Genomic DNA, 13,913 nt, shown 5'->3' with positions numbered 1-13,913 from the left:
CCTAAAAAGGCTTTTACATAGAAGTGATACATGATGCAGTGTACATAGCAGAATATGTATTATACAGCAGATATTGACAGTAAATAGATGTAATCCATTTTAAAGAAGGTACAAAATACACACTTGTAAAATTGTGATTACAAGTATAATGAGAAAATATTAAAAAATATGAAGCAATATTAGTAAAGCGTAAGAGTAACATAAAGTAAAAAAGAAATTACAACAACACTACATATAAGACAAATCATTAAAACTAATTTACCAGCGCTACTCTAATTTGTAGGATTCAACAAAGTGTTGGTGTAAATTATGCTTAGTTCTATATATGGAGTTAATAAATAAATCAATAGCACCACCATACTTGTTGCCCAGATCATGCATCCTATTGGTCAGTGAGTGTGTCTGATAGTTGGTCGAGTATGTATTAAGAAAGAATGTTATATTTTGTCTTGTATTCCTAGTCGGCACATGTAGTTTAATAGTGGCAAGGATGGCAGGACTATCAATTATTTATTCTTATTTGTTTATTTGTATTTGTATTTGTTTATTATTTGTGTTTTTTACAATAAATATACAATTTTTACAAGTCATACTGTTTTAATTTATACTACACTTCCATTAAAAGCATTTGCTTGTGGATGAAACAGGAGTGTACATTTGCGAAAAAAAATAACTAGGATACAAAGTAAAAAAAATTACAAAATTAAAATCCATACAATAGTCCTTGTATAAGCAACGTAATGAATTACCGGAGATTTCTCGAGGTCCTGTAGCCTATTTTCCCCACTTTTCCCCTTCTTCGGTCTCAGGAGCAAGTATATTCTCTCCAAGTCGGGACAGGACCACAGCAATTTTTCTATGAGAACCTTACCCATAAAACCTGCAAAAAAAATTATTTTGTAAAATACCGGGTCAGTAAGTAACCGATTCCTAATGATTCTATATAAATAAAAATGTTAATGTTCGTTTGTCAAAACCTTAAATCTCCAAAAGTTCTTCACTGATTGCTTTCAATTTTTTGACAAAACTTTGCATTCAAATACGCGTGTATTTTTATATACATATATTATACAGATGTCACTTGTGACAGGAAAAAACATGCTTTTTTGAATAACAGTGCCATCAGCTGTAAAAGCGAAACGTGCTATTGTTTCTCTATCTGCACTGACAGAATGAGCTACAGCAACGCGTGGTGGGGTAGAAGTAATAGATAATAAAAACGAAAAGGAGAAATGGCATGAAAACTTCACCAAACTGAACAGACTATCAAAGCTACTATGTAATAAAATTTATTCGTTTGATGCATTTTTCAGTAGTAGAGTCACGTGGGGCAACCATATGCAATTTTTAAATTAGAATTTTTGTACTATTGTACTATTTGATTACTTTTTCGTGTATTAATAAGATCACATGCATCTCGATTGCGTATACTTGACGGGGTAAGCTTACGCATACCATAGTGTAATCGCACTCTGCTTTCAATCTACTCTTGAGTGCAAAATGCCCTATCCGAATGCTTTCTTAGTCAGGGCATATTTCACTATGACTTTCAAAAGTGAGATGAAATATGTGTATATTTAAAATAATTTTTATGTTAAGGATAAGTTTGTGCACTCACAAAACTGCGTATTGCAGTATCCAGGTTCTCGAGATCCCTGGATTTAAATCTCTAGATCAGCTACTTACAATTATAAAAAATACTAATTTCGATTCCCACAGAAAAACTCAACACATAAACACGCTACAAGGCTTACAGAAAACTTATTAATCTCAAAAGCAAACAAAACTATATTTCAAATAGGACCACACTACATGGCCATTAAAGTATATTACAACCTTCCACGTAGCATCAAACAAATAACCGACATACTCAAATTAAAATCATCAATAAAAACATTTGTTTTAAACAAATGTCACTACACTTTAAATGAATACCTTATATAAATTAAATACCTCTGTTTTTTTTTATTTTATATTTACATATATTTGTTAACATGTAACTGTAGGGTTATTTAATATATGTGTATTTGTTGGGTTAGCTGGAAGAAATAGGATGTAACCTATAAGCAAACCCTTTGAACTCTGTATTTTTGTGCAATAAATGTTTTTTTAAATTTTGATTGTGGCTCTGTCTGTAACTTTGGTTCAATGAACTCTATAAAGAGTGATATCATCATTTTTTAAATATTGAAAGTGATTGTATAGAGAATTCAGACAAGCGATTAAGTACCTACCTACAATATATAATATTTAAAAAAAAAATTGGAACTTATTTGTCGAGAATTCAGACTATACCCGATTTTTCATTTTGTTGTCAACAGATTTCCATTCGATAAACATTACTATTAGTTATAATAATAATGTAATTAGGATTAAGGACATCTAGGAAGTAATAAGAAGTATTGTATATATCTATAGTAGTATAATATATTGTTATGTGTTTTCAAATCCAATAATAGGCCCTAGCATGGCCCTAATCACGATCCGACTTGCAGAACCCAACATATTGGACCGCGAAGCGAATTATTATTATTCCGACGCACAGTGGGCTGAAAATCGCCTTTCATAAACATAGAGACTTGAATTTTCAAGGGTATTTTTTTGGCTAGAAATGGATTCTGCTGATCATTACTATGCTATAAAATTTCGTACGAAGCAATTGCGTGTACAAATGCAAGAGTTATCACTTTTTAAAGAAAAAAATTGTATGGCACTGACATTAAAAATGAGGCTATCTCTGGAATCATAAGGTTGACCATTATATCCTTACACACAGATATACTACTATTTATTTGTATTTTTTGACATACTTCGTATTGTGGCGCAACTTGCGATTTTTTTTTTTAAATCCTCAAAGTTGAAAAAAAAACATTTTTATGTTGATGATTCATTTTAATGCTTAAATGCTTTACATATGAGTATGCTTTGTCTAGTTTACAATATTTTATTTACACTGCAAGCCTGCAAAAATCGCAAGTTGCGCCACAATACGAAGTATGTCAAAAAATACAAATCAATAGTAGTATATCTGTGTGTAATGATAGAACGGCCAACCTTATGATTCCAGAGAGAGCCTTATTTTTTAATGTCAGTGCCATACAAATTTTTCTTAAAAAAATGATGACTCCTTCATTTGTACATGCAATTGCTTCGTACGAAATTTTATAGCATAGCCTTTTTTAAGTTAATAAAATGGATTCCCAAGGATTCATCAATCTGGCGAGAAACGCGGTTGAGGCCCTCACTGAATTAATAATTGACCCAACAAGCAAATTAAACAAAGATAAAATCTCAAAAATGGTACCGAAAACAAATGCTATTCTCGGAACCATTGCTCAAATGGCTGCCGAAATGGCAGCACTCGAGGGTGAGCTGTCAGCTTTTAAAGCATTATCCAATAAACCTAACTCAGTAGTATCTACTTGTGAAGCAGCCGACGAACTCGAAGAAAGAAAAAAAAGAGCCAATAATCATAAATATTCCTGAAAGCTCTAAGCTCAACCAAATAGAAAAAATACAAGATGACAAAATACAAATTACAAATATCTTGAATAAGATTGATAGTAACATTGAAATTAACTCTATCAACACTTTACGCCTTGGAGCAGTGAGGCCGGATAAACCAAGGCCCGTTAAGGTTATTCTAAAGAACTCCACTGAAGCAATAAATATACTCAGGAGAAAGAACTTTTATCTGACCAACTCCACTGTTAAAATCTTTTCCGACCAAACACCGAACCAACGAAAATTCTTGTCGGACCTCCGCCAAGAATTGGAAACTCGGATAAAGGGAGGAGAAGTTGGGTTAACAATAAAATATATGAATAACAAGCCCACAATAATAAGGTCAACTTCAAAAAACTCAAAAACATCATCGGATACGGCCAAAATATCCGAGGCTGCCGTACCAAACTCATAGAGCTACAAACTACTCTTCCACTACTCCAACACATTGAAGTTTTTCTTCTTACCGAAACTTGGCTTGATCCTGATATTCACACCGAGGAACTTGGATTTTCATCTTACAACACCTACCGCCTTGACAGAAATCCAGCCACTAGTACTAAAACCAGAGGAGGAGGAGTTCTTATATCCGTTACAAAATTACTGCCATCCACTCGATTAATTTGTAAACATCTGGATGTGGAGCAGGTATTCGTTTTACTAAAAATTAAATCAGGCAAAATTCTACTGGGATGTGTCTACATTCCTCCTGGATCCAATATCACAGTCTACAGAAACCACATAGATGACCTCGAAACCTTTAAAAATAAATACCCTGATGCCAGAAAATTTTTATTTGGTGACTATAATACCCCTTGCATTGATTGGATGAATAAGGACTCTTATAACAACTTAAGCCTACCAGAAAATGCCCGCGAAATAATAGATATGACGAACTTACTCTCTCTACATCAAGTCAATCAAGTCTACAATACCAATAATCGGCTGCTGGATTTAGTATTCTGCAGTGATACCTCAGTCCATATTGCTAAATCAGTTGACGAGCTTCTCCCCCTAGACTGCCACCACCCCGCCCTAAGCATAACCATCACTACTAATAACTCACCAGATGACACAACTGTTCTTCCTAACCTAACTTATAATTTCTCCAAAGCTGACTATTCTAACATGAATCAATATCTTGCAAATGAAGACTGGTCATTTCTTCACCAAAATAATACTATTAACTATAATCTTGAATTATTTTACAAAATTATTAATAAGGCCATTGAAAGCTTTGTACCACTTTCACACTTCAAGGAAGCGAAGTTCCCAAAATGGTTCAGTGGCGAGCTAATTAACCTAGTAGTTATCTGTAAAAAAATTGCACACAAAAACTTTAAAGAATCGAACTCTCTTAACGACTACAAGATATTTCACAACTATAGAACTCAATGTGAAAAAACTATCAAGAAATTCATATTTCAATTATATAAATGGAATCGAAAACTCTATACCTTCTAATATACAAAACTTTTTCACTCACGTTAACTCTCTTAGAAAAAACAAACAAGGTTTACCCCTTTCAATGCACTTCAAAGAAAAGAGTAGTACTGACATGAATGTAAAAGTTAACTATTTTGCTGATTATTTTAAAAGCGTCTATGACGAAGATATCCCAGACAATTTATTATATACCACCTTCGTCGCTTAACGAGAGCATACATATCCCTGCCATACACATCAATATAAACGACGTTATAAGTAAAATCAAATCCCTAGACAAAAACAAAAAGGCTGGACCTGATAATGTACATCCCAATATCCTGATAAATTGCATTACTTCACTGGCTGAGCCGATTTTTCTATTGTTTAATAAATCCCTTGACACAGGGTGCTTCCCTGATATTTGGAAACGTTGTTATCTAACTCCTATATTTAAAAAGGGAAATAAAAGTGATGTTACTAACTATAGACCAATATGTAAGCTATCCTTAATTCCTAAACTTTTTGAAAGACTATTACTTGATAAAATTTCACCATGTATTAACCATCTCATTGTTCCGAATCAACACGGATTTTTGTCGGGTAGATCAACTCTGACAAATCTCTCGTTATATGAAAACTATATATCAAACGCATTAGCTAACAGAACTCAAGTCGATTCCATATATACGGACTTTATCAAGGCCTTTGACAAAGTATGCCATAAAATTCTCCTGATCAAACTACGTAAGCTCGGTATTGACGGAAAACTTTTAGAATGAACTGATAGAGTTTTACTTGTAAAAATCAATTTGTTCATTTCCAATCAATTTATAGCTACCAGTGGTGTACCACAGGGGTCTCATTTAGGCCCAATTTTATTTGTACTGTTTATAAATGATATTGTAAATATATTTGATGAAGATATTAATGCGTTACTTTTCACAGATGATTTAAAAATATTTAAAATAATCAAAAGCGCTGAAGATTGTATCTGTCTACAAAATAATTTGAACAGGTTAATTAATTGGTGTTCTCATAACAAACTTCATCTGAACATATGTTATGAAAATAACATACGATTATTACTCTAAGTAGGAACCTGTCAAATCTGTGATTTATCTTGTCTATTGTTTATGCTCTGGCAACAAGGAACTTTAACAGGAAGTGAGAAAAAATTCAAGATGGTTGCACTTCCCGGCCGGACAGCAGAGAGACAGGGTGTCCGGTCGGGGGGTCAATTATTATTTCTGTAGGTCTGAGGATCTAATCGAAAGTTATTTCATGGATTTGTGATTAATACCGAAATGTTCAGTTTGTGCTTCAAGATTAGAAGTCTAGTAATATTTCCCGCGATTGCAATTCGCCCCGAATGGCGTGAATAATGAAAACGTTTTTCACCATGTGTGGCCATGGGGGTAATCAGAGTTTATCCAAGCGATCGGTGATTATTTCTGCCGATAAACTGTTTTCGCCGTGTGCATTTTGATTCAGAGCATTATTAAGTTCCACCTTGCCTCGTGGAAGGGCAACTTACGGATTAACCGTCTACTCCTCTTGGCTGGACCACACTGGGCCGTTGGCCAGCCACATTCTGATGCCGTCTACTCCTCTTGGCTGGACCACACTGGGCCGTTGGCCAGCCACATTCTGATGCCGTCTACTCCTCTTGGCTGGACCACACTGGGCCGTTGGCCAGCCACATTCTGATGCCGTCTATTCCTCTTGGCTGGACCACACTGGGCCGTCGGCCAGCCACATCCTGATGCTGCCGTCCTCTAGCTACATGGCTGATTCATCTACTCCGCCATTCGCGGCACTCAGTGTTCGTTCCTCATAACTACGTACGTTCATATTATTTTAGACAGGGTAGATAGATTCTACGTTCTGGTCGATGGGGGTAAGTTTTCACCTTTTTGTATTTCTCTGTGAAATTTATCAAATATAACTTGTTACGGCCAGTCCAAGGTTTATCCAGATTACTTTCATTCTACAACCTTGCAACTTCCTTTCAAACATCATGTAGATGGGATATATTTTTCCCCGCCCTGAATGGAGAATTATGCTCTACCGTCGGTAGGTCGGTTTGGCGAGCTCTTTTCCAGTTCAACCACTGGAAGGGACTCTGGCGCGTTGGCCTTCAAAGACCAACAAAGTCAAACTTGGCCACCCACTATTCAATCATAATTACAGTCAATAATGTACTTAGAAAAACCAAACACAATAACAGCCAATTAACACAACTATGGGCTAAGTAAGTATCCTAACCTATCATAACATTGTGCCCAACACATATTCATAACACATAAATAAGTGTTATTCAATAAAATTTTACAGAATAAATCAACCAATTATTCATTCATATAAACTCAATAACTCAATCCTTACCTCTGTCGAAGAAATTAATGACCTGGGGATAACTTTCGACTCTAAATTAAACTTTGTATCGCATATAAATAATATTAATAATAAAGGAATGAAAATGCTAGGCTTCATTCTTCGAAATTCCAGAGGTTTCAAGAATATTTCAACATTAAAAATTTTGTATACATCCCTGGTTCGTAGTCAAGTCGAATATAACTCCTCGATCTGGTCCCCCCACTACAAATTACATTCAGATTCAATCGAAAAAATTCAACATAAATTCCTAAGACACATTAATTTTAAACTCGGTATTCCCATTGAAAATATAAACTATAATTACTTGATGAAAAATCTAAATTTATTAAAACTCTCAGATCGAAGAATTATATCCGACTTAATATTTATGTTCAAAATTGTAAATGGTAAAGACTCGCAGAAACTTGACATACCGGGTTCTGCAAATCGAATCATGTGTAGGGCCTTCAATATAATCGGTATTTTGAAATAACGCAATACATGTATATACAGGTTTTCCAATAATTTGTGTTTTTTTTAAAAGGTGTTATTTTGAATAGCCTGCTATTTCGGTAGATGTTACTTTTGAAGCTGTCATTTTTTGACATTTGACAAGTAGAAACTACGCCATTAATAAAAATGGAACGATACACGCTTCAACAACGAATTGAAATTATTAAAATTCACTTGAGTGAATCAAATGCAAATCATCTTGAGTGATGAGGCCCATTTCCACCTCGGTGGCTTTATCAACAAGCAAAACTGTCGCATCTGGGGCTCGGAAAACCTAAGAGTTATTGTTGAAAAGCCTCTCTATCCTCAACGTGTGACTGTTTGGTGCGGTTTATGGTCCGGCGGAGTCATTGGACCTTACTTTTTCGAAAATGAGGCTGGAGCATCAGTTACGGTGAATGGATCGCTATCGAGAGATGATTAATGATTTTTTATGGCCGGAATTGGATGGTATTGATCTGGACAACGTTTACTTTCAACAAAACGGCGCTACGTTCCACACAAGCAACGAAACCATTGATCTTTTACGATTGAATATCAAAATAACACCTCTTATTGGAAAACCCTGTATATTTTTAATATTAACTTCACACTACACCACCTTTGGGGGTGCGATGTGGAGGTTCTTTTTGAGGAGAGGAAGGAGTGAACATGGGTCTTGAAGATACCCGTGTTATAGGAGGGAGGAATCACAGAAGGTGGCAAATCGTTCCACAGCCGAGCTGTTTAACTCATGAACGAGTCATTGAAACGACCCATTTTCATGTGACAAATGTCATATGTTTACATATGATGGCCGCGTTTGGCGTGTTTCCTAACTATGCACCGGTGCCGATAGGATCAATGAAGCTAGTTTCTCCAAGCATCTTCCACCGTAATACCGGTAGAACAAGGACCGCATACCCACCTTACGCCTGTGCTCTAAAGATTGCAATCGATAGGAGAATCTAGCAAACGGACCGCCCGTTTCTGCAGAGTCAAGGGTTTTTTCAGGTATTTTGGAACTCCAGACCAGAGGTGGCTGCCAAATTCATCACTGGGGTGCACACGCGATTTGTAAATTGTCAGCAGTAGTGTTCTATTAAAATATCTGGAAGACTTTTAAAAATTCTTATAAAAAATATAAATTATTCATTTTAGGATATGTTACAGTTATATTTTTCGCGATGTATAGCTAAGATCTTTCAAATATTCCGCAATACTTTTGCGAGATTTTGGTAGATATTGTGGAGGGCAGTTAAAGAAATGTTAAATAACGTGTTGAAGTCTAGATAATTGCACCTCCATTGGTTGGCATAATAAATGTTGAATAACATGTTCATTCTTTGTTAACCAATGCCATCTTACACGGGGATGTGAAATTATGTAATCTGTACCATATAATTCATTATATATTATGGCTGTTAAAAATAACAACACTTTTGATTTGTTAAAATGTTTTTATGTTGTTATGTTATTATCCTATAAAGGTTATAAAACATAGACTTAGGTAGTTAGGTAATAAACTTTGCTGCTTACCATTCACGTAAGCAGGGGGCATAGGGGGCAACTGCCCTCCCCCCCACTCCCACTCCCCTAGACACTTTGGTGATGAAAAAATCAAAGGATAAAAAGACGTATGAAAATGGTACACATTGAGGGCACAGGACTCAATGCATTAAAGTTTTTCGTAGGGCCCCAATGTCGATGCGGCCCCAGCTAGTTATCAAAATGATGCACATTGCTGACACAGAACTTATTTTTTCTAAGCGGAAAATATTGCTTGTGCAATGATGGAGGACTTAGCTAGCAGAGGTTTGACTCGCGACGTCTAGTCGGTAGTTCTACTAGCCGGTCAAGCTCATATGTTTTAAATGTTTTTCGTTTTTGAACAATTCTAAAATATTTCCGTTTAAGAAAATACGATTTTTAGGAAAATTTTCGTCTAAATATTGTAGGGATACTGATTCCCCAAAAAATAGAAATTAAAAACGTTTGTTTATTTGCCCTCAGACCTAGAATTTTTTTCCCTGCGGTGCTGCCCTGTGTGTTTGAAAATGCAATAATTCATTTTCCATTCCCTTCACCCACACCTATAGTTGATACTTCATCTTTCTACATATAAATATCCGATGTCTAAAATATGCTATGCCTATCTATGGTATTGGTAAAAAATTTAAACATTCGCCGTAACTTAAGATCTAATTAAACACTACTGGTTTTAATACATATGCACTATAATACCATACCGTAACTATAAAATTTACATTATAACTTATTTGATGTTGTGTTCAAGTAATTTATTTTGTTTGAAACGTGTTGGGAAGTAAGTTAGCTAAGTGCTTCACAGATACACTCATAGAGGGCAGTGCACAGAGCTTCTTGGAAGTCCACAAGATGGCAGCTAGTAGCCAGTAGTCGCCAGGGCCAGTTAGAATGCTTCCAGATAAACTTGGTGTTTTCAGATCTCATTTAGCCAGCTCTTAGTTAGGTCGACTATCGAGTCACCATTGTAATCGCGAAGTATTAATAAATCCCTGATTTAACACAAAGAACCTATTATTTAAAATCTCCTTCCACGACGAATTGGAGAACTGTTTGTGGGAACACAACAGCTGTTTCTACTCTTAATTTATTAGTATTTATATAAGGTTTTCCGATAAGAGGTGTTATTTTATTATGTATATAAATTAAATTTTTATTTATTTTATATACATAAACACACAATTGCCACAAACTACACATCACTTCTTATCACTTATCACTTCTTTTATTTTATTATGTATATAAATTAAAAATGACGGCTTCAAAAGTAACATCTACCGAAATAGCGGGCTATTCAAAATAACACCTCTTATTGGAAAACTCTGTATTACCAAAGCAAAGGCGTTTTGTGGGTTCCCTTAAATTACCTTATTTAACATTTTATACATAGGAATGTACATTTTTACTATGAAAATGTGTAAAAAATGATTGGGAACAAAATACTCACGTGTATGTTGGCTTTTGTGCATTTTTTTACCGTCTTAACTCGGGGTGTCCGGGAGTAAACTTCAGGAAGTGATTTTACATGATAGTAGACGTAAATTATTATTTTTTATCGAAATTACATTGTTTTTTCCCGACGCAATTTTTTATACAAACAATTCACTATTTTACCCGAAAACTACCAATTTTGGAATTTCGAACAAAGTTGTTCATCTTTTTTATTTGTGCTATCGTATAGAATCACCTCCCGAAGCTTATTCACTTTACCCCCGGACACCTTGTATGTTATATTATTATAAGTTAAAGTTAAAAAATTAGTTTCGCCAACATCTTTCCCTCATACTACTGCAAATTACATCAATGCACAGCGTCGCCCGCATTTTTATTAGATAACCGCTTTGATAGTGCGTGCAATTTGGTCGTAGCCCGGCAGCAATCGGTATGCTTCCATGCAATATATCTATTTGTTTCCTTTATCTATGGTCACCACACTTACGTTGAGTAATTTTTCGTCCAAAATTTCCGCTATAAAAGAGTTTTATGTTTAAGGAATAAATACTAAAGTTACAGTGAATATGTGTTTATTGACCTCTTGTGTGTCAACGTCAATGATTATAAAATACCCCAACAGCCACGAAGTCACGCTTCACTTTTCCTTAACTTCGCTTATCCACTGGAGTGATTGGTGTCATAGGTATATACATTTACCATATTATTTAATTAATACCATTCCTCAAAATATTAATATGAAAACATATTAAACCACTTATTTCAGTTTAAAGCCAGTGAATTCACCTAGATTTTTCCGCCTATCCCATATTTCTAGGTTCTATAAATATGGCACAGTATGCAAACGATTTCTCAAAACGTTTTGGCAAAATGGTAAAATATGCCACTCACTAGCGCCAACGGCTGATTCGAGCAACCCAGATTACCTGCCATTTGAACCACTATCGGTGTGCACCATAGACCGGGATTTTAGGTTCATAGTGTGCACAAATACTTTCAATCGTATGCTCTTTAAAATGCTTTAGCTGTACAGGCCAGACTTCTTTAGGTACCAATGACCAAATAAAATATCCGTAGGCACTACTTAATATTCAAAAACGACCAAAAATACAATGTAAAGAACGTTTTCATTCTTCTACTGACCCGCGGGTCAATATCCGTGAACATAAAGCATTACTTTTATCGTTTTATGGACTCTGGATTATTTAAATGAAACTTTACTAGCTACGGCATTGCATTAACTGAATATCATTTGTTATATTTAAGGCGGTTAGTAATAACTTGCCAGATTTTCAGCTTGGATCCTATAATAATGCTTGTGTACACGTAGATACAAGTGCGAGAGAAAGTACTAATGACAAAAACTACGATCGTGTAAACTGGGCACATATCGGCCCAAACAACTAGTACTAATAATTATATTAATAACATGGTATTTATATAGCGCAGTTTAGTATCATTTCACTTGAAGTGCGATTAAATATAAGTAATAATATTATCAATAAGGAACTTGAGAGAAAAATATTATGGCTTAAAAACATACATTCATATAGATCAACAAACGCTGATTCTGAATACGTAAGTTATATTATGTATAAATCGCCATTTTAAAACGATTTAAATTGTAAGCGACTTAAATGCTCTGTGATTGGTCGGTGGGTTCTGACAGAACAGCCGGCCGCTGGACAATTTTGTGCCAAGTTGCGCTGCGTAATCTCGCGCACCGTTCAAATCTGCGGTAGGTATACAAAATAGTTAATATTTTTTTTGTTAATCTTGTAAAATTTTTAAAATGGGAATTGTTGTTTTCATACCGACCTGAAAGGATCTGGTCTTATTGTTAACTGAAAAATCAGAGGTACTTATGAAGTCACGCACTCCCCGCCAGATTTCGAACTTCGAAAAATGCAAAATTTGAAAAGTATTTTATTGGATTTTATAATTTGTTATTGGAATTCCTTATTTCACCTGTGCCACCAGTTATGAAGATGGTTTTCCGGCTGAAGAAGTCGGGGATGTTCTGCATACCATCGTCCATGGTAGCCATCGTGATTCCAGACTTGAAGTTGCAGATTAAAATTCTGAAAAATAAATGCACTGGTGAGCAAAAAACCATGGGTAAGATTTTTGTGTGTGTTTTTTCCTATGTATTCGACTAATAATTTACTACGGTTCGTCGACACAGAACAGTGACAAAACAGAACATGGAAGAAAAATAATGATATTAAAATAACTAAACCAATTTTTTAATGTTCCGTTTTATCCCATTACCAGTTACAGGGTTGAATAGAGGGTTTCAAACAGTTTGTAGAACTGCGTATAAAAAATCATTGCTAACGCCTAACATTTTAACCTCTGCCGTTTTGCAACGCACTTCTTTTAGGAGAACTATGAGAATATAGATTCCACGGAAAATATTTTCACATTACATTTGATTCCAGATAAATTCCCTGTTTTTGAAAATAAAATAATGTTCTTGAAAGTAGATTAAAGACTATTTCAGATGTTGGTATTACAAATCTTCAAATGTTCTAAAAATTAACGCAATCAAAGAAAAAGTTTTTAAACTCGCTTATCGATGGTTTTTATCGTGTAAACTGTAATTACTTCTTTCCACGAAACTGAAAAAGATATTTAATTAGACAAAGTTGTCACTTCACTTTTTTTCGTTTTCTTAAACTATTTATTTAATTAAGACTTGACAAATATTTTTCATATGCTAAATGTTGATTCATAGAATTATTTCATATTTGTCTGCAGCGTTTATGGTGACTTTTAATGCAAACTAAAAAAAACTAACATTATTTTAATCATTATTTCACAAATTTAAAATTTGCGGCATCAAGCGGAGTACCACAAGAATCTCATTTGGGCCCAATATTATTTGGTTTGTTCATCAATGACACACTCAAAGTTCTGTTATTTGCCGATGATCTGAAGATCTACAGTACAGAATAATTAAAGATGATAATGATCGCACTATTTTGCAGTTGAACCTGAATAAACTTATTTGCTTGGTGTTCAGAAAATGATTTGCAACTAAATATTAGTAAGTGCCAGATTATTAGTTTTTGCAAAGGTAAAAATTCTCTTTATTTTTCTTATTTAATTAATCG

The 13,913-nt window shown here is 34.7% G+C and overlaps 1 protein-coding gene across 1 annotated transcript in view; it reads right to left on the bottom strand.

Annotated features, from left to right (window-relative positions):
• The window catches only part of LOC149410634 (putative fatty acyl-CoA reductase CG5065), a 53,208-nt gene that overhangs the window by 15,624 nt on the left and 23,671 nt on the right, over positions 1 to 13,913 (bottom strand). Inside the window, exons 2-3 of the mRNA XM_089648116.1 lie at positions 12,766 to 12,878; positions 750 to 880 (exon numbers count right to left, since the gene is read on the bottom strand). Of these exons, the coding sequence (XP_089504242.1) occupies positions 750 to 880; positions 12,766 to 12,844 (210 nt within the window). The 5' untranslated portion in view covers positions 12,845 to 12,878. The remainder of the gene's footprint in view (positions 1 to 749; positions 881 to 12,765; positions 12,879 to 13,913) is intronic.

Source organism: Hesperophylax consimilis, chromosome 27 (genome assembly GCF_061612785.1).
Source record: "Hesperophylax consimilis isolate HC1 chromosome 27, BYU_Hcon_1.0, whole genome shotgun sequence".
Classification (NCBI taxonomy): domain Eukaryota; kingdom Metazoa; phylum Arthropoda; class Insecta; order Trichoptera; family Limnephilidae; genus Hesperophylax; species Hesperophylax consimilis.
This window is presented reverse-complemented; position numbering and strand designations above follow the sequence as displayed.